We start from the raw sequence: 21,888 nt of genomic DNA on the forward strand, positions 1-21,888 counted from the left end.
CACCTGACTGCAGAGGTGGGCAAATAAAAGGCCAAATACTTGTGCGGAGATGCTGGAACGTGCATGTGGTACCTCTCCTCCCCTGGCTTTATTACAGCTCCCTGCTTGCTTGACGTGTGCCTTCACTGGAGCCAACAGGACTTTTGCAGCAGAGTTAAAGGGATCAAGGCTTCATCTGCAGTGATAAAGTTAAAAAATGCAAAAAAAGCCTTTCCAGGCTTAGGACCCTGCATTCCTGAGTCTGTAGCTATGGTTGCTTTCATAACCCATCCAGATTTTCGGTTTGGTTTGCAAGCACTGGCTTCTGGTAGGGGTGTATCTGCTCACGGGTTTGATTTAATGGCAGAAACTGAAATAATAAACCCGCTAATACCACAGTAAACCTAAACCAAATACCATAATCCAGCAGTTGCTTGATCTTAGGAAGAATTTATTCAGCTGATCAATGTTAGTTTATATCGAGGCTCTTTTTTCAGGTGCTAGGGCAGCCTTTGTCACGCTATCGCTCTGTGAGCTACTTAAACATCAATATATGGCTTTTTTTTTGATCTTACGAAAAGAAAGCGCCTCTAGCAGCCCAGCGATTCAGGTTTTTTGTTTTTTTTTTTCTTTTTGAAGCCTCTCACCATTCTTACATGCTCTCCTCTAAAAATTTAAGCATCACCCTTGCGAGGTGACTTCTACCCCACGCTTTAAGCATCACCCTTGCGAGGTGACTTCTACCCCACGCTTTAAGCATCACCCTTGCGAGGTGACTTCTACCCCACGCTTTAAGCATCACCCTTGCGAGGTGACTTCTACCCCACGCTTTAAGCATCACCCTTGCGAGGTGACTTCTACCCCACGCTCTTTCTCCTCCAGCGCGGGCAGCAGCAGGCATCTCCCAGCCCAGACGCCAAGCGGTCACCGCCGGGGGCTCGGGCTGCAATGAAGGCACTTGCGCCGACGCTCCGGGCAACGCTTCGCGTTTCCTCCCCAAGCAAAGGTTCGCCTTTCCAGGGAAGAATTCCCCTTTTTCTCGTTTTCCCCGTCGAAAAGGAGGACTCCACCCTCCCGCCCCCCGCCGCCCGGAGCGGAGCTGCCCCCCGCCGCCGCGCTCCTTTGTTCGGGGCCAAACTTGGGGCGGGGCGGGGCGAGCCGCCCCCCGGCGCCCGGCCGGGAGGGGAGAGGCGGGGCCCGGCCGAGCGCCCCGGCCCGCCCGGCGGCGGGGGGGGGGCGGGCGGCGCAGGAGCCGCCCCCCGCGCCCAGGTCTCGCCGCTCGGCCCCTCGGCTCGGCGGGGGCACGCCGTCGGGGCGGGCGGCGGCGGCGGCGGCATGCGGCGGGGGCTGGCGGTGCTGGCCCTGGCCGGGCTGCTGGTGCTGGGGCGGGCGCCGGCGGGGCGGTCGGCGGCCTGCGAGCCGGTGCGCATCCCGCTGTGCAAGCCGCTGCCCTGGAACATGACCAAGATGCCGAACCACCTGCACCACAGCACGCAGGCCAACGCCGTGCTGGCCATGGAGCAGTTCGAGGGGCTGCTGGGCACCAACTGCAGCCCCGACCTCCTCTTCTTCCTCTGCGCCATGTACGCGCCCATCTGCACCATCGACTTCCAGCATGAGCCCATCAAGCCCTGCAAGTCGGTCTGCGAGCGCGCCCGCGCCGGCTGCGAGCCCGTCCTGGTCCGCTACCGCCACGCCTGGCCCGACAGCCTGGCCTGCGACGAGCTGCCGCTCTACGACCGCGGCGTCTGCATCTCCCCCGAGGCCATCGTCACCGCCGAGGGCGCCGGTGAGTGCGCGGCCACCGCCACCGCGACCGCGACCGCCACCGCGACCGCCACCGGGACCGGGACCGCGAGCGGGACGGGGCCGCTCCGCTCCGCTCCGCTCCGCGCCGCGCCGCCCGCCCGGACAATGGGCGCCGGCGAGCGGGGAGGGGAGCCCGCCCGGGGAGCCCTGCCTTTCCTCCGCTTTTGCGGGCTTTTCTCTAAGTCTCCTTCTTCCCCCCCCCCAACTTTTTTCCTTCTCTCTCTCTTTTTCTTTTTCTTTTTTTTTTTTTTTCCCGCCTCTACCAGCCGCATCGCTGCTGGAAAAGTTTTGCTGTTGGGGAAGAGGGGGTGTGACAAGTGACAGCCCTGCCGTCGCGCTGGGGGACGCTTGAAAGCGGGAGGCGCGCCGCTGCCCCGCTGCGGGGTTCGCCCGGCGGCGGTGCCTGGGCAGGGGGCAGGGGGCAGGGGGCAGGGCCGCCCCGGGGGAGGGGGCTCGCCCGTGTCCCCCCGCTGCCGGTCCCCGCGGCGCCTCTCTTCGCTCGTCCCCAGCCGCTCGCTCTCCCCAAAGCGGGCTGCTCCCCTCCCACCAAGGCCATCGCCTCAACCCCCTCCCGGGGCGCAGCCAGCGGATTTTGGGGCAGGAGCCCCCAAAGAGCTCAGAGGAGCCCCGGGCAGGAGCTGGGGGGCTGTGGTCTCCCCAGCCAGGAGCACAGCGCTGGCACACGGGTGGCTGAAGGGGACAAAACATCCTCATCTCCGGGGCTGGTGCGCAGCGCCCCGTTACCGCACGGGTCCCCCGCCAGGTCCCCGGGCTCACGAGTTGCATTCAGGAGGGGAGCGCAGCAAAGGTGCAGCCTTCCACTACGTTTCGTTCCCGGTGTCCGCAAGCGATCCGAAGGCCGCCTCGGGCACCGAAGCAGCTTCAGCACAGCTCCGACGGTACCTGACCCCCACGGCCTCCGAGGGGCTGTTGGAGCCCCTCGGCGCTCTCGCTGCATCCCCTTTCACCGGCTGCGCTTGCTGCGGTCCCGCAGGACGGCTGGCACTGGGTGTCCGTCCGCCGTGCGGGGGTACCGGGGAGGCAGGAGCATCTCTGGGCAGTCGCGTGAAGGCTGCTGAGTGTTTTGGCCACCGCGATGCTGCAAACCTGCTGTTGCTCGGGGACCTTGCGCTGTCAGGGGTGCGCTCCCGTCGCGGCTGCCTTTGGGCTAGAAGAGTTAGCAGGGCACAGCTCCAGTGCGGCAAGATGGGCACCACAGAAATATTAAATTGAAGGAGCTATTGAGTAGGAAATTAGAGCAAATCAGTGGGTGGCTATCATAAGTGAACGCTGACCTTTGCAAAATGACCACGGTTCCCGCCTCACTTGAGGAAAGCATTTGCTGGTGGCGGAACCAAGCTGCGTTTCCTTGCTGCAAAGTTGCAGCGTTGGTGGGTCTGCCAGACCTCTCCCTCAAGGCAGCAGGAGAGCAGAGCTGGGGCAGGGGAGCAGCTAAGAGAGGTCGGAGGCTGAGGCAGCGCAGCACCCACGCGCCCCATGGACTCGTTGTGCTGCCGTCAGCCTCCCTCGGTGCCCGCGGCTGTAACGCCGGGTTGTGGGAGCTTGCCGACGGGCAGCGGATCCCACCTCTCCATCCTCCCCCAGCAGCGTCCTGTGAATGAAAGGGGGATTTTTGCATGCTGTGCTCAGCACAGTATTTGACTGTGCTTCTGTCCCGTTACCAAATGCTTTATGTATCCTACTGCCAGCAATGCCAAACACTGTAATTCCTGTTTTCCTCTCCTAACGAAATCTCATGCTTTGGTTTCCTGACCATGCTCCCCAGGTGAGCTGCTCTCTCCCTTCCTCCCCATTTGTTTGTAGACCAGACTAACCCCGCTCCTTCTCTGACTCCGTCGAGCTACCTTCTCCACCTCTTGAAATCTCATCTCGATGACTATACCCTGGTATCTCCAGTCATTACTACTATTTCTCTCGAACCCTTCCAATTGCTCCCCTCTTGCCTTTCCATCCTTCCTCGCCCCCACAGTTGTCTCCGGACCGTGAACCCATCCATCCATTTTTGCCTGCAGCTCCCTCGCTGCTGCTCTCTGGGGGCTGCAGACCTGCTGGGATGGTTTGGGAAGGTGCGGTTTTGAACACCAAGCGCCTTTCTCTGCAGCTTTGAGGTGCTTTCAAAACCGCCTTAAAAATGGCTCCAAACTGAGCGAGGCTTGGCAGGTCTGCAGCGATTTGAAAGCAATCGCTTTCAAATCTGGAGGGAGGAAGCTGGGATAAAATTGCCCCCGAGTTACCTATTTCTGAGGACCTCAGCAGTACAATAACCTCTTTGAGGGATTCCAGGGCCGGATCCATGAAAACTCTCTTTCAGTGAATGAGAACCTGATGACATTCTCATTTCTGGGCTGAAAATTTTGAACTGATGCATTATGCACCAGACTGAAAGAATCCTTCTTGAGGGAATAAAACTGCTCCTTTAGAAAGCAGAGCGAAGGATTCCTGTTCTAGGAAGAGGTAAGGTGAACACTTCCAAATTCAATTCTCCAAATAAAGGATTGCAGCCAAGTAGAAGAGATGAATAACCAGCTGCCTAATGGGGAGCATGCAGAATACTTGCTCTTATTTTATCTCCTAAGCACTCCCGCCCCTTCTGCTGTCTATAAACTACATCTAATACAGCAGGCAGAAATATAAATCCATTTTTTCATGGGCTTCTGTTGTAGAAGAATGGGGTTTTTTGTTCTTCAGAAGTAAAACCTTGATTCTTCTGTCGTTTTTTGCTACCTGCAAAGTAACAGGATTCTACTGTTTCCTTTTCTCCTGAGGTCTCTGCATTATTACTGGTGAGGGTTAATGCATTTGTCTAGTCCTTTCCGCAAGGCAGCAGCCTGAAGGGTGACACGATCGGATGTTTGTCCTTATCAGAGCAGGAACAAGGTTCAGAAAGCCCGATTTCCATTCATTTGCCATTATTAGACCACACATCTTTCTTACAAGCACACGGTTCAGCTGGGTGCAAGGGCTCTTCTGACCCTCAGGACACACTTCTTTCAGGTTGAGTCGCCTGGAAGAGGCTGCAGCAGGTTAACATCGTGCTGGATCAGATACTGTCTGCTCTTCTGCAGCTGGGAAGAGCTTGTATAGATGCTCGCAAAAAATCCCTGTCACCATTAAAGTTATTGGTCTCAACTCTCATTTCAATGATGCTAAGTTGAAGATCATTTGAAGTTCACTTGACTTTTTTTCTTTGGCTGACATTGCAGTAAAAGATGAGAAATTCCTCTCTGATCAGTTGTATTCCCTGTGCCTAGTAGACAGTGGCTGTTGCAAAATGTGGAGAAACTGTCGTTAGTAAAATCTGTGGCAAATCCCAGTAAGAAGTTCACTTTTGGTTATTGAGGCACAGGTTATGAGTACTCCACAAACATCTTCTAGGACCTCTTTTCATGTGCGGCCCAAGTGGTAAGGAAGATCTAGAGGCTTCCTCTTTGCAGGAATGAGGGAGGTATTTGTGTGATTCTCCTCATGTTCTTCAGGGCTTGCTGACACGTTGAAGGGATGGAATAACTGCTGATATGTCTGTGATGGAGAAGGCTGGTAAGAACAGTAGAACTGCTTGTTTAGGGCTCACTTAGAGGAGAAGCTCTGCAGACCCCCTGGGCTTGTGCTGGTCTCCAGAACCTGAGCTGCTGTACCACACTGCTGATTTGGAGGTCTGAGGTTCCTCAAGTTGCAGGAACCACCTTCAGACAAGCATCGTGTGGGAAAGTTTATCTTTCAATTTTTCATTATGTTTGGGAAACACCTGGGTTCCTTTACACCCAGGCATCAGAAGGACGCTGCAGGTACAGGGGTGGGTGTCCTGGAGGCAGGTGTGACACCGAATATTTTGGCTTTTTGTGGAAGATCCGACAAATCATGGTCCAGGATGGAGGATGAAAAAGCCTCTTGACAGTACGTTAACATCCCAGATGTGAGGTTAGTGCATGCTAATGTCTGATGTATGGCTTTTATCCCACATCCCTGCCCTTTGCTTTTGAGGGATGAAAGTGGTTCTGCTCGCAGACATCGATACAAGCTGTCTTGTGTATGCAGGAGGTCCCATTCACATGCTCCATATATTTTGGTCTCCTTGTGCTGGGTGCATGTGCTGACTCTGCCTCACATCTGTCAGGTTATCTGCTTCCTTCATTCAGGGTCCTATCAAATCTTCTTTAGTCTGTGAAGCAGCAAGAAGTGCAGGTAGACAAAAACTGTCTTGAATCTAAAATTTCAATAGCAGGACCTCTTTTAATATTACACGTAATAGATGACCAGCCTGACCACAGTGGTTGCTGGTGTTGGGATGCTGACTCAGAAAACCACTTCAGTGCATGTGCTTGGCTGTCTAGCAGAGTGTTTGTGTCTCAAGTGACATACTGATTCCTGTTTTGAAGAGGGAACTGGCAATAAAAGGAGCGCAGTATGATCAGTACCAAGTGTATCGGAGGACAGATCGGTCGGTTGGATTTCTGTCTCATCATATCTTATTTAGCTAGAAAAATAGCTTGAAGGCATGTTGGGTTGTTAATGAGATGTTGGAGAAAACGGAAGCATCATCACAAGGTATCAATCACGTGCAATTAATGTCCGAACCGTTTTGTGTGATTATCATAAGATGGCTGAGGAGAACTCTGAATCTCTTAAAAAAAAATGCCACCTCTTAAACATGAAAGACAATTCAAGATTACTCAAGTGATGGAGATGTATTTTCTTAAATCTTATATGAACCCATGATTTCTCAGTGTAGGCCAAGTCCTCCGCACTTGCCTAGCTGCCTAGATGAATTCATAATCCAGTATGTGAATATGGCATTGTGTGCTTCAAAGAGAAGAGAAGGAGCCATTTCCCATGCTCGTTTTTCATATGTTATTAACTTTGTTTCCAAACTCCAGATCAAATTTGCTCTGAATCAGACTTCGCAGAGCTCTACTTATAGTAACCGAAATGCACAGCGGTGTTAGGAGAGAGTTTTAGACTGTACCAAGGACGAGCAGTCATGCCCAGGTTGTTATTTTAACATAGAGTTTTGTTTTAGGTGTTCGCTCAAAAGGTGGAAGCAGTCTTATTTCTCAGTTAAAGAACAAAATCGTTACAAGCTTCAAGCCTTAAAGAAGACAGGAAAAGTAAATAAAGAGTATTTAAACCTTATTAGTCGTGATACCATTGATGGTGTTATACTGTCAATTCAGTTTGTCTGTCTTTGTAGGCTGAGTCCGCTAGAATGACTTTTACGGTCTAAGCATCAAGTCAAGACCTAGGCTGTTAAATGTCATGAAAACCCAGCAGGATTTGTTACATGGAATAATTCATTATGTGGAGCAGCCGGGTTGTCATGTTGCAGGCTACTCTGGGACTTGGAGTTCAAGCGATCTGTATCAAATTTTAATGAGGGTCACTTTTCCTATTTGCTTTGCTATGCATGTGTTTGCAGCCAGATTAGGAAAGAGCCTCTCTCTACTAAGACCTGAAGTGGATTACAAAGTCTGAATTAATGCATATTTGAAGCTTTCTTAACCAGTGGGGCTCATAGATGTCTCCATCTGAAGAAAGTGCCCAAGCAGCAGTCGCTCGCTGTGGTTTTGTTCTTTGGAGCAGGGTGCCTGGAATGGCATCAGTCATAGCTGGGCCACGCTCTTTAATTGCAGTGACAATCAGGACCATGTTACTTTTGGCTCTTTCTCTGAGTTTTTGTTTTAATTTAAACTGTGATATAAGATGTTTGCTGAAAACTAAGTTTTACCAACTTGTTTCCTTTTCCCAAACCTCTCATCCAAATCTGTGATCCAGGCATTGTTATTTTGTACACTAGCTATGCAAGTGGTTTTTATTCTGCTCTCCTTGTTAGTGGTTTGGTTTTTTTATATCTCTGAAAAGTGATTAATTAAAATGGCTTATTGGAAAAATCAGTTTGGATTTTTTCCCCTGCTCTTAAACAAAATTTAGTAGGAAGCCTTTGGATTGGAGGTCTGGATAATATTTCCTCTTTAGCGATCCTGCTAATCATCGCTGACAGATTTTTCTTTCAAAAAGATTGTTTTGCATAGACAAAACTTGGCAGAGAGGTTGCCTCAGAAGAGAAGTGGAACAATAGAAAGTTGGTTGTTTATTTTTAAAAACAGGTTGGTTTTTTTTTCCTCTCTGCATTACGGCTGGAGGTGTAAGCAGTGTGCATCTCCTGATAGAGAGAGGTCTCTGCCTGTTAGGCTGCTGGGGCCAGGGGATGGGATTTCGTGGTTGCTCACACCCACCTAAGATCTTGCGAGTGGCTGGTGGCAGGGCTGGCCCAGACCCTTTTTCCCATTGCTTCCCTGGTAGATGAGGAGGGACCAGGCAGTATGAGCTTGGCTGGGGGAAGGATCAGGGCGATGTGAAGCCTTTCCCGACATGTGCTGTACAGTGGTGGAGGTCTCTGGTCCCCTTCTCAAGCCCACGCTACTCTCCATCAGTAGAAACTGCTCATCCCTAAATAGGCATGGGTGCACCGGGAAAGATAAGCATCAAGGCAAGGTCAATACTTGCCTGGCCCAAGCCCTTGCAAGTAGGGAAATGAATCATGGAGTGACGTATCGATACCTGTTTACTCCTCCTCTGCTCATTGACAGACACGGTACGCTGACCACAATTGCAGAGCACAACGCACTGCACACCGCAGCCTTCACACAGGCACAGAAATGGGAGCCATTTGCATTAATAGCTGCTCTGCGCACGTCTGAATTAACTCTTGTTGCACAGCCAGCTGCTTCGTCAGATACCCACAACCACTGGTCTGGGGTAGGACAAGTGACCTCGTGAGTGAATGCAGATTTAGGAAATGGGTTGAAGTTGTGGTGCATTGTAATTTGGTAAAAATAAAGTAAGTTGTGTACTTAGGAATGGAAGGGAACATCTGATGGAAAGCAGTTTAGTTCTGCATTTGTTTGCAGGACCAGGTTTATATTGGGCATATTGAATGTTTACCAGCCCCCCTTGCCTCGGTGTAAGTTTGAAGAACAGTTCCTCAGCCGACACACATAAGCATCGTGCCCCCAAGTGGGGTCAGGGAAGGCTGCAAACCCCTTACTGGGCTCTGGCTTATGTTTAGTTGTAATTCCAGAGTGAATTGGACTTGGTTTGCTCAAACACCACAAAGTCATGCCTGCTTGGATCAGCCCTTGGTTTAGGAAGGGAGAGTGCACTTCAGGGATTCTTCTTCCTTCCCTGTTCCCTCCATGGATGTGAAGATGATAAACATTCAACCTGGTATTTCCTTTGTTTCCTCTGCCCCCCAGTAACAATTTTGTTGGTATAGGGAATGTGCTTTGTAAGTGTAACAAACCATCCCTTCGGTCATAAGTGAAATACCTATTTTGGCAGGAACTGTAGTTTGCTGGGCCACATGAAGCATGAAGGAGTTGCCTTGGACATGTGCAAAGCCAGCCAGCCTTGAAGGCAACCTGAGAAGTTGGCCAAGGCAACTGAACGAGAGGGGCAGTGAATCTGGAGAGCTTTCTTTGCTGGCGCCTTGAATGCCCAGAGAGTGGTGAAACATCTCAGGCCAGTCTTAGGCACATGGAGAGGTAGAGCCACCTCTCCATGGTTGGTGGCTGGGAGGTTTTGCAGATGGGAGGATTATCAGCCTATAGACCCGAGCGCTCTCTATGCTGTTACCACATCAGAAGGAATTGCACGTTTGAAGCGAAGCACTGGCTGAATGAACAAGACAACAGAGGGTTGGCCCAGGAGAGGAGGAATGAGAAGAAATGTGGTCATCCTTTTACTTAACCATTTACAAGAGCAAGACCATTTTAATTCCTCTTTCGTCCTGTCCTGGAATACAAGAAAGCACTTGATACAACGTAAAATGCGTTTAAATTTGATGAAGATCTCTTTTTTCTCTTTTACTATTGTTAGGGGTCACGATCTTTAATTACCACCTGATGACAACAGCTTTTTTAAAATTTGAGGATAGGTCAGGTGAATAATGAAAATAAAACGCATAAGTAAGAATTATTAGCCTGGGTAATTTGACTTGTTACAAGGCAGCACGGCAAAGCCTTACAGCTGCTGTGGAAGTACCTGATAACCGAAGACCAAACTGGCTCCGTGAAAATGTTGGGTTTGTTCTATAAGTTAAGATCCTGCAGTAGTTTGGAACTTTCTTTGGAAGAAGATGGCTGTGATTTTTACTAGCAACAGGCTATTGGATGTAAAAGGGCATATTCAATCTGTTCTGTTCTATTTTCTATACTCTTTGCTCTTTATATTGGTAGGAATAATTGCTCCTGAAGTCTCAAGTTTTTTAAGTTAATTATTATGTTAGTAAGGGAATTAGTTGTTTTTCAGATTTACTCTTGCCCTGACTGTCATTTAGCCATATTCCCAGTTATTTAAAGAAAGTTTCATGTTGCTGTGAGAAGTATAAATATGCATTAAGATGGAGATTTTTTTTTTTAAAAGGATGGCCAAATTAGAAGATTAACCAAATAATATTAGAAGTCTTGTAAGCAGGTATTTTAAATACGTATTTACAGAACTTGTGATTAAATAATGTCCCCAGCCCTTAAAATTTAATTCACATGTCTGAACCCTTCCTCTATACCGAATATCATCAGTGTCCTGGGCCGTATTACAGGCGGATCCTTACAGCTTCAGCTGCAGGAGAGGAGCTTTTGTTACACGGTCTTGTATTCATTTGTTCTATATTGTGAAAGCAGTGTTGTATCCATGATAATGTAAGGCTATAAGAAAGACGATGTTTGTGTGATACCAGCTTCCAGATTGAAAAAGCTGTGTAAACGTTTGGGCATGCAAACTTAAAGAAGGACTTTTTGTTTGAAAGCTCATTTGTTTTTCCATTTTGTGTGTCATTCTAATAAAGTAGATTGCCTCTCTCCCAAGTCTTGTTTCTCTTGCATTTATTTTTTCCTTAACTTGTACAACATTATGTGCATAACATACTTGTTTTTCATGATTAAGTATATGTATAAATCCATTAAATTGTGTGATTTAATAAACAATAGGTTTGAAGTGATGCATTTTACTAATGTGGGACACATTCCACTTACGAATGTGTTTAAAAGCAGTTCTTCGGGCATAGCGCCTTTTTCTCCTTCTGTTCCTTATCTGTCCTTCAAAATAATCAGTATGTTTTTAAACTGAAGGGAGGAGGAAGGTCTGAAACATTTGTTTTGGCATTTGCTTCAACGATATGATTGTGGTTGCTTGGTTTGATTTCCTCAGTAACCAAAAAAACAAACCAAAAGTAATTTCTCCTTCATCATCTAATTAAATGCAAACAGTACGTGTACTTTTTGTAGATGCTGCTAAGTTCATGCTATAAATTTCCATCCTTGTCCTAAACCTGCCAGCCTATGCACCGGTAGAAATGGGATATTTAATCTGCTTCAGCATTTAGTGTGATATGCTGGATTTGGGTGAAGTTCAGCTAAGAAATCATGTCAACTTTTAACAGGCTGGCCGGTAGAACATTACAATCTGTTAGTTAAGTTATTAAGTTTTAGTATACTAAATGTTAGAGAAAGAGGAAACATTGTAGTGTTGGGTATATTGAAATAATCCAATATTAAAAATACTAACATTTCTTCACATATTTTATGAATCCGTGCCAGATTTCCCTATGGATTCTAATAATGGCAACTGTAGAGGCGCCGGCATTGGTGAGTACACTTTTATAAAACCGTATAATAAGCTATAGTCTTTCAAATCCTGTTAATACTTGATTAAGTAAGAGGCATACTAAGTGATGTTTAAATACTCACAGTTGTGTGGCATTGAGAAAGTGTGGATTTCATGCTCTACAGTGACTGTATAAAGAACATACAAGCTACACTTCAAGTATGAAAGTAAAGCTGGATACCTTCAACATCACCTTATATCAAAAATACTAAACATATCTTTAGCACTGCCTGTGATACTAGTAAGCAACCCTGCAGTGGAAGAGAAAAGAGTAAGATTCAGTTATACTGTTGCTGTCATGATGCTTTTCAACTAGCAAAAGCAAAACGAGATCTAAAAAAAATCCCATCCAAAAAATAGGGTTAAGATGCACAGAAAAATAGCTGATAAAAAGGAAGGGTAATATTTTTATCACTGCTTATTGCTGTAGAACCACAGTTTCTGGTTCAATGCACTACACCTGTTTCAACTGACAAACACAGTTTAGCCACCTGAAAGGCTGTGTTTCATAATTGCTTTATTTATATGTTCAGTAAAGTAAATTTGTAATTTTGCCATTGTAAATAGAATTTTCTTTTTGCAAGTAACAACCTGAAGTGTTTTTCAAAATGTTGGACTCAGCTTTGTGGCTTCTGGAGCGTATTGCCTGTGCTGCTGCGTACAGTTGCAGTGAGCAGTACTCGTGTGTTACCCCTCTTCGAGGCACCTTTTATCCACCTTTTATCCCTGGCACAGTCCGCTGGCAAAACCTTCTCTCTGAGTCTGCAAGGGTGTTTTTGCGGGGGGGAGGTTTTTTGCCTTTCTTGCCAGTAAACTACATTGTTGTATGCTTCATCAGATGCTTTTCAAGTAACTTAGAAGTTTTCCCAGAGTTTTTTTTATCCCTAATTTATCAGGGAAGCATTTGCCAGGTTTGAGTGCTTGTACTGATCACTGTTACAGCCAGATTTTAGATTGTGCATGCATGTGTATTTAAGATGGCACATTTATTGATAGTGATCTGTGCAGAAAACCCTTTTCACGTGTAGTCCATTTATTTTGGCATTTATAGGGAGAAGTTTCCAAAGGTCTAGATGTTGAGCTTTTATTAGTCCTATGTTGACTTGTAGTAGACTTGGTAGTGTAGGTTTATGGTTGGACTGGATGATCTTAAAGGTCTTTTCCAACCTAAACGATTCTATGAATCTATGATTAAAAAAGAATATTTAATGGCAGAGATAGCTGAGATCTCAGTCAAAACTGGTGTGAGCCTCTGCTGCCTGTCTTGGTTGCTTGGGATATAACGTTGCTGTGGCCCCAGAGCTCTTCTGGTAATTCTGGCAGCTTCAGAGGAGGCTACCGTGTAAGATGGGACTTTCCCTCAGCATCAAGAGATGCAGTACATTTTTACAGCCATCTTTTGTGGGTGTTCCCACTCTCTGGGGAAAGCTCAACTTTGCCAGAAATGTGCGTCTATCAAATATGTGTTTCCTTTGAAAGTCACTGGAACAGAAGTTGGGAGAGAGGAGCTGGTTCTAGCTCTGCCACTGACTTCATAGCTGACCTTGGCAATGGACTCTGTGTTAGTTTCTGTATCTCTAAAGAGTAGTTAGAAATAGTGCAGCGTTTTGTAAAATTCTTTGAAATGGAAATTTGAAAAGCAGTAGGGCGACTAGGAGATATCCGTCATTAAGAACATGGGCAGGCCTATAATTTGTGTCTAGAACAAGACTAATAAAATATATTCCTCAAATGAATAAAATAAAATAATTCTATGCCATCTTAAAATTGAGGGAAATGTGAGGCTACATGTTCTTGTCTTGTAATTTAGACTATTTTTTTCTACTTGTGTCACAAAGTACTGGAGAGCAGGAGAACATTACAGTGTACGACTTGTTGGACATGAATGCTGAGATGCCTGCATGAGCGAGGGTCATAGGAGCAAATCTTTTATGGCCTGTTTCGAGGCAGCTTATAAAATGGGCCATAATTTGGCCTAAAGTATGCATGAGCTCCCACAGGCAGAAGGGAAGCCAAAAATCACTTCCCTTCTTTGCCTTTATTATTTTAACACAGTCTCATACAAAAGCTGAAGTCTGTAGGACTCTATATATAGATTCCTGAGGATGTGTTTGAAATTCAAGGAAACAATATCCTCTTCTTTTGAAGTGTTTTCGTCTTTCCTGTATTTTTTTTTTTTGTGTTTTCAACTACAAAAATTCTTCCAATACAAAATAAATAACGATTTGAGAACTCCATAACCATATGATGCACCTCTTTTTTTTTTCCTTAAATGCAGAAATCTTATATATCAAGTGAAAGTTCTTTTTCAAACTTTTCATGTTGGATTTAACTAAGTCACTAGCTATATGCATTATTATTTTAGAACGATGGTGTATAAAAATAGGCTGCATTAAGTCTACTTCCACTTAAATGCCAAGTCAAATGTCAAAATAGATGACCACGTGTATGTAATACTGGGACTTGCCATTTGCAGTGAGTGCAGCAGTGGGCTTGGAGGGGGAGGTATCAGTCAGCTGGGCTTGACCATGCAACTCCACCAAACTCCACTTACACACTAGCTTGAAATAAGTAAATATTTGCATTAGGACAACCAGCTGTGAAATATCAGTGGTGTTAATGAACACATACATGGGTCTGGAGCTTCAGCCCCAGCACTCCCTGGGCACTAATGAAAGCGTTTTTACCTCTGTTGTGGTTCCCAGCTGTCTGGAAGCTGCACTGCTGGAAACGCTGCTCTGACAGTGCTCATTTGTATTGCCCTTTGAAGGCCGTCCTTACCACCATAAGGGCTAATAATCTCCCTATGTTAATTAAATGTGAAGTTCTAGGTCATAATTTTATACAGCAAACCCAGACAGCAGGGTGGCTCGGTGGCTCACGTTTGTTATTACCTGTCTCTGAATTCCACATGTGTGGCATGGGCTTAAGTTATACTCAGGTCTGATGATCCATAGCATAGATTTATCAGAAGGGTTGGTGGTAGCCTTTCCGGGCAGCTCCACTAACCGTATGTTTGAGATGCCTTTTTTTGGTTTATTTTGCCACAGAATTGGTAAGATCAAATGCAAACATGCCAGTGATTAGTATTCTCCACGTAGTGCTCTAAAATCTCCATCTAGGTCAGTCCTGGGTAGAGCGTGAAGCCGTTGGGTTGACAAACCAACCAAGTCAGTAAAGACTAATCTACAGCTCAGTCAAAGGCCATTTGCTCAAGGCTGGCTTTATTAATTGAGGGAGAGTCCAGAGTAGGATCAAAGGTAACACTAAACACTTGCAGTAGTCAAGTAAGGCCCTTCAGCCTCTTAATCTTAAACTTAATCTTAAGCTTAATCTCTCTTAAATCTCCTGCCAGATACCACTGAAAAAACATGGTTGAAGTTTCATTTGGTCGGGACCATCCCAGAAGCGTTCAGAGCAGGGAGCTACGTGCCACTTGGTCCTACCACCCTCTGATATGCTTTGTCTGTTGACTGTAGCTCTGAGATGTCTTTAGGCGTAAAGGGGCTGCGCCACTGTAAGAAATCTTACGGTGCAGTTCCAGAGACAGACTGTACGTTGAGATTAGCCACAAAAATCATATTCCTTATGGTGAATGCCTGCTAGCCAGAATATTCCAGTGTGTTAAACTGAGCTGAGTTGTGTAGTCTCCAATAGAATGGTAAATCGTGCCCTGTTGTAGTATTTTCTTTCTGTGTCTGTATTACAGTCTGTATGGTTAAAGGTGCAAAAAGGAGGGCATCCAGTAAGTGTAGTACAGAAGAGAGAACAGCATTGTAAGGATATGGAATCGCAGCACCTGTGAGCACAGAAGAAACCAAGAGTGAACCTTGAATTGGCTTAAAATGGAAGACCTTAGCACTTCAGACTCCAAGTCCTTGTATCTTTGTTGCAGTGGGGTTAGTTGGTTGTAGTATTTTTGGTTTGTTTTGTTTTTTAAACTTCAGCGTGTCAAGTTTTCTCCTAGAAACCTTTGAGATCTCATGGACAGTTTCACAACATCTTCCAGCAGAGCAGACCAGGAATACCCTGTAGGTTTTACTATTTCACTTGCCTGTAATAAAAAAGTCAATTCAGGCAATTTTTGTTAGGCATGTGCTTGGGATTTCGGGGAGATTGTCACTGAACATATGTTCCTTTCTTTCTAAATGAAAGTTTCTGTCTTCTAGAGCGCTGCAAATGCAAGCCTATAAAAGCTACCCAGAAGACCTACCTACGCAACAATTATAACTACGGTAAGGACAGCTGCATGGCCAGCTCCTAGCATTTTTAAGGCTAAAGTAAGGGGAAAAATTTTCATTAAAAAAAGCACATGGGCCCAATTACTGATAGTTAATCCAACAGTACTTATTACAGAAGGAAGAAGTGGCCTGAAACATTTCCAAATTAGAATGATGGAGGGGACTAGCTTAATATGTTAGTACAAGAGTGTCTTCATTATTTCAGTGTCAGCGCAGGCATCAGGTTCGTGCACTTCTTTAGTGTGAAAAGTGATCTGACAAAAATGATGTTGTGGGCTGCTATGCCTGAACTTCCTCTTTGATTTCCAGCTCTGATACACTCTGCTTTCACAGGAAAGGATGTTTTTACTAACTTTCATGCCTGCAAACTCCCTGTGGGACCTAACAGGCATACTAAGTTCTTTTCACGTTTCGAAGCCAGCAATGAGCATCTTGCCGGCTGTGTTTTGCTGTCAGTAATACCTGTAAAAGTGCAGTGTCCCCGTTATGTCCTCTCTTGCCCAGATTGTCCTGGTCTTCAGGCATATCAGAGGTCCAGGCTGCTACTTTTCTTCATACAGTTTGTTTTAAGCAAATTCAGCTGATGAAGCCAGTGAATACATACCACAGGAATTGAACAATTGGGCCTATCCTTTTTCCCATTACTCATGTGAGTAGCCTTAGGCTCGCTGAACTTGAAAACTTCATTTAAATTGTAGTAATTGCGTCATATTTATTAAGATTACGCGTTTATACAACTGTTGTCAGGTAAGCTTCTTTTAAAAACAAATCCTATTAAAAGCTAAAAAAATGTAATTGCATTCAGTCAAACATCATTATTTTTTAGGTGACTAGTCAGTTTTATGTTGTTTTGGTGGATTCGTTTGGGCAATCTTTACAGAGTGACTATTCTCTGGTGGGTGCCACACCTGCAAGTGGTAGAGAGTCACTGAGCGTGCTACTGCCTATCTTTTCAAGCTTTTGAAATTAAAGAGGTTTCAAAATGCATTTGAAAGAAATCCAAACTAAAGCAAGATTTCGTTTTGAAATCTTAAGAGGTTTTAAGGAAGTGGGTCACTTGGGTAAATTGTCTATGTTAAATGCATAACAGCTATTAATTGTTAGCAGCTGTATTTAATGTGGCTGCAGTGCTTGCTGGCTGATTGTCTTTATGGGCAATGCATGTGAAGAGATGTGTAAGTCCATGGTTTTCTTTCTTCCGTATTACCTTTTTCACACAGGTTAGAAGAAATTGGGAGTCTGGGGAATCTGTTGTCTGTAATGGAAAGGGACTTTTGTCTGCAAGCTGTGAAAGATGTGGCATTCTCTAGAGCATGACCTCTGGATTGGCTTTGCATTTGCATGTGGTATCAGTTGACTGGTCACCATGAGAGAAAAGAAAAGCATTGCCTTTGAAAGGCAACTTTCCCTCCTGTGCAACTTAAGGCAAAAAGAAAGGGTGAGGGAGGAAACAATTAGAAAGGTCATCAGGTCAAGATCAGGAGCATTTGGAGTTCATAAAGAGCAGAACAGACTGGTGTTGGGTCACTGGAGAGAGAATAAGAAAAGTAAGGGCCTGTCATCCACCAGAGGCAGTGATATGAGACGTTTTAATGCACATTCACTTTTCATGAAAGGTTGAGAGTGACAAATTAAGTTTGGTCATCTGTACTGCAAGTAGTCAAAGAGGGAGCAGTTACAGCTTGAGGGAAGAGGAGAGCATAAAAGGAATGAATCAAATACATAAAGTGGAAAGGGTGAAGAAGAAGGGTTGCTAAAAGTTAAGCCTAACTTAAATAGGACGCAAATCCAACTGGTACATAACTCCTGCTTGTGACCGTGCTATTAGGAGGTATACTGAGCTACATGCACCCTCTTGGTGGAGGATGAAGTCATGAAGTGAAGAGATGGGGGCAGGGACATTGCTGGAGCTCAGCTAAGCTTTTGATAATGGACCATGCAAAAGACTAATCCCAGAGGTCACCAAGAACGGCTTGCAGGTGACCTGCATTATCTGCTGCTGCTAACTATACTCTTTGTGACTTTTTCCCAGTCATTCGGGCTAAAGTGAAGGAAGTGAAGACTAAATGTCATGATGTCACTGCAGTAGTGGAAGTAAAGGAGATCCTAAAATCTTCCCTGGTCAACATCCCAAAGGACACTGTAAACCTTCACGCGAACTCCGGCTGCCTGTGCCCACCGCTCAGCACCAACGAGGAGTACATCATTATGGGCTATGAAGACGAGGAGCGCTCCAGGTAACTCTTTCTGCATTACCCTTGGAGCATATTTGTTGTTGTTTGCTCATCTGCCTGTAAAGCTGAACTTCAGAACCACCAGCTAAGGAGAACTTGGTGTGACCCTCTGTACAGGTCCTTAGTGGTATTCAGGGGGGACAAGGCTCTCCACAGGCACAGAGATCTTAGTCTGGCATGTGTTGCGTTGTATAGCTTGTGCATGTCTGTTGATCGAGTAACTGGTTGTCTCCGTTGTGTAGGTTACTCCTGGTGGAAGGCTCCATAGCCGAGAAATGGAAGGATCGTCTCGGTAAAAAAGTAAAGGTAAGAAAATATCTCACCAGAAGTCAGGTGTTGCAGATATGAGGAAATATCTGACTAATCTTTTCAAAATAAGGGAAGAAAATACACATGCTGACCCCAGTTAATTAATATCAAGTATCAAAAATTAACTTGCTGTGTTATTTGTGATATTACTTAGAAATGTATGCCGAATAAACTAAAGGCATACATTGAATTACCCCAAAGTACACCAGTGTATCAGTAATCAAAACCTTCGTCTCAAAAAAGCAAACAGTAGGGGTGTTTTAACTCCGTAGGCAACACACACCTGCTTAATTGAGATTGTGGTACTAATTAAAAAAGTAAGAGGGCTTTACAAATGTTCTCCAGACTAAGTCAGAATTATATTTTTCAGATTTAATGTTCTTTAAATACAGTTCTCTTACCAAATTGTGTGGATTAGCAACGATTTTAAATTTACCTTTCTGGCTTAGATGAGGGAGGTACATGATAAGGAAGTCATGTCATAGCGAATTGGAAGCAATGAGCTCAAATGCAAGCAATATATGAAAATATATTCTAATGTTTTCTAATTTAAATGTCTTCTAATGCTGTCCAAGTTCTGGTAGCATTGCCTTTTTATGTTTTCATGCACCACAAAGTATCAGTGATTTCAACGTTGTTAGGAGTGTCATTTTACACAGAATATTCTTATTTTGACACAGTTTCTCAGCCACTGATTTGACATAATGGTTGTGCCTGTGCAAACTGGTCTCTTCCACTCAACACTTTCTTCAACAGTCACTGGCAGGAAAATACTGTTCTGATTGCAAATGCAAGTTTTTCTGTTCACATTTGTCACATCCACAGAGATTACATGAGTGAAAAGATATAGGGATCTTACTCCAAGTTGTTTGATTTGGCAGAGCATGATGAAATCCAGTGCTGTAGAGCAAATACCACGTTATTGCCATGGGCTGACTTCTGCTTAGTTCCAGTTCTGGGGTGGCAGTGTGATTTGTTGGGGTTTTTTTGAGAGCTGACTTATTTTCTCACTTATTTCCTTGTGGCCCGTGACCCACTGCGCTCTGCCTTCGTGCCCAGCCTGGGGCTGCTGAGGACCACACCACATCACCACCCGCTTTTCATCAAAATCTCCTTTTCCAAAAGCATCATAAGTTGTACCAACTATATTTATTACATCTTTTTGTACTGCGGTTGCTATTACCTGGAAAAGTAAAAATAAAGAAATAATTATTATTAAAAAATTAACAAAAATAATTTGACTCTTTTTTTTTCATCCTGCTTCCCCCAGAGATTGCACAGGTAGCTTCATTTACATTTTATTATTTAGAAGGTGAGACTTCAGCTCTTCTGCTGAAGCCATTATGCCTTGTATCAGCTCCTTTGTTCACAGAGGCTACAAGAAAGCCAGGAAATGGTTTTTCTTTTTAAAGTGACTTTTACTGATAACCTCACATTCCACCATTTGAGCCCAGTGGAGGGTAATGCGTTGCTGCTGTTTGTAAACACATGCAGTTGTTTTACATGTGACATATCTTCTTCTGTAATCTCTTTTGTAATTTCTTTGCCTTTCAATATGCAGCGCTGGGATCAGAAACTCCGCCACCTTGGGAAGGGGAAGGGAGAGCCCGGACACAGCGACTCGGCTCCGAAGCCCGGCAAACCCAGCAGTACCCGACAAGCACGTAGTTAGATGTGGGACGCCGTACGTTGACATGCAGTGGACTATCTACCAAGACTTCATTGTTGGAGCAGCAAAGGAGAAATTGCACTATTGCACGTTATATTCTATTGTTTACTACAAAATAATGTTTTAGCTTATATTAGTTTTTATTCTCCCTCTTGTTTTCTGCCTGGTTTTTTTTTTTTTGGATGCGTGCAAGCTCTGGAAATATATATTTTTTTTCTGTTACTAAGAACTGTAGAAAACTGCTCTTATGAGATGGGGAAAGATAAGGACATACTGAATTTACCATTTTATCTCCTGAATCTTCTTATGGAGAAAATTCTGATGCAAGCAGGAATGAGATCTGGCACAGACCGTCGCTTAAAGTCATGACTCACTCTGGCTTCCCCCTTTCACTTTTTCTTGGTCACTGTTTGCTGAAAGTTGCTGTGTTGGGGGGAGATTGTTATCTGGTTTTAACTGCATAATTTTTTATTCTGAAATATATAAAGAAGTGATGTTAAGAGAACTGTTTTAATCAGTACACCTTTGTTAAGTTTTCTTATAAATAAACCACTTGTGTAAGCCAAAGTCTAACTTAAAATATTTCCTGCGACAAACACCGTGTGCTTGTACACAGGGGACCTGGGTTTTCCAGTGCTCTGGACCTCGCAGGAAAGGTTGTATAGTTCTATTACCGCAGGACGTAATTTATAATATACTTCTCTTATAATGGCAGTTTTTTCCCCCTTTTCTTTCTTTTCTCTGCTGAGTTGTAGGAGTAGACTGACTTACCAGGCCTGCTTCTCAGTACAGGTCTGCACTTTATCCTTTTGATTTTGTGGTGTTATTCTTAAATCTGTGCCTACATAAACAAATGTTCAATGCTCAGTAAAATATGTCCAATAAAAGAATTGTAGTTGTCAACACAGACCTTATCTGACTTTTGAACCAATGTCATATTTTTTATATTACTGTTCAAAATACAAAAAGGAAGAAAAAGTTCATTTTTGTGCTTTTATAGAATTCTTTGCAGATAGTGCCAACCTATTTGAAATTATCTTCTGTTTTCCTATTCTCTCAGGCTCAGAAGAAATTAAAATGGGGTAAATGAAAGAACAGTCATCTTTGCTGTAGTCTACAGAGGGGAACCCACTGACGATGCAAATGGCTGTTGCGTTCTCAGCTGTCAGTATTGTGTTAAGTGCATTAGGGCTGCCTTGTGTTAAGAAAACAGTGGTGCAGTTGTTAGGGGTTTTGAAAATACGATGGCAATAAGTAAACACAGAAATATTTGGGAATATTTATAATAATGCTATTTTAAGATCTCAGTTAATAACCAGAGGTCTCAGGGCAGGTTTTCCATTGGGCTGGATACCGAGCAAGTTGAAACACAGAACTGTTCCCTGCAACACTCAGAATCTTTTTTCTGTTTGTTTTTTGTTTTTTTTTTTAAATGAAAAATAAAGGGGTAATTTAGGGGAAAGGTTGGCTCTGAAGGCTAGCAGTGGAATATTAAGGCTCCATCTAGTTCAGTGTTTGCTCAGGGTACTGCATGGGTGGACTTAGAAGCTGTGGAAGGACTTTCAAACAGGAAGCTGAATTAGAAGAGTAAGAATCATTTAAACGACAACAACAAAGCTATTCCCATTTGAAAACATTGCTTGGGTGCATTTTGGACATTGTAGTTTGGTGCTTCCATTCTCATCTACTCTGTCGCCTGGTTCCTGTGTTTTCCAGCCACGCTAACCAGCGAGCAGATCTCTGCCTGTGGTGGTCACAGTAGGTATGGCAAGGTGAACATCATCACTGGAGCAGCAAGTCCTGTGAAGCCCATTGGCAATCATATTTCATTACTGGGCTTTGGACTTCTAAATTTTTTCTAAGAAATCAGTGAATAGCAGGCAGTTAGTGTGAGAAGGAAAATCTGCTGCACAAAAAGCCAAGAAAACCAAACTTGTGAGTGATTTTGTTTACTACTGTCCTCCTGTCC

General features: G+C 44.7%; 1 protein-coding gene across 1 annotated transcript; it reads left to right on the top strand.

Moving 5' to 3' along the window:
• Positions 1–1,289: 1,289 nt before the first annotated feature.
• FRZB (frizzled related protein) lies at positions 1,290–19,922 on the top strand. Its single transcript, XM_075711345.1, has 6 exons — positions 1,290–1,768; positions 11,400–11,447; positions 15,636–15,701; positions 17,740–17,944; positions 18,184–18,247; positions 19,812–19,922. Exons 1-6 carry the CDS (start codon positions 1,315–1,317, stop codon positions 19,920–19,922), a joined length of 948 nt encoding a protein of 315 aa, XP_075567460.1. The 5' UTR covers positions 1,290–1,314.
• Positions 19,923–21,888: the final 1,966 nt, after the last annotated feature.

Source organism: Pelecanus crispus, chromosome 5, assembly GCF_030463565.1.
Source record: "Pelecanus crispus isolate bPelCri1 chromosome 5, bPelCri1.pri, whole genome shotgun sequence".
NCBI lineage: Eukaryota > Metazoa > Chordata > Aves > Pelecaniformes > Pelecanidae > Pelecanus > Pelecanus crispus.

Coding starts and splice junctions, on each gene's coding strand:
- FRZB (XM_075711345.1), top strand. CDS start 1,315: ATGCGGCGGGGGCTGGCGGTGCTGGCCCTGGCCGGGCTGCTGGTGCTG. Junction 11,448..15,635: donor CTGTAGAGGCGCCGGCATTG/GTGAGTACACTT, acceptor TCTGTCTTCTAG/AGCGCTGCAAATGCAAGCCT. Junction 17,945..18,183: donor GAAGACGAGGAGCGCTCCAG/GTAACTCTTTCT, acceptor TCCGTTGTGTAG/GTTACTCCTGGTGGAAGGCT.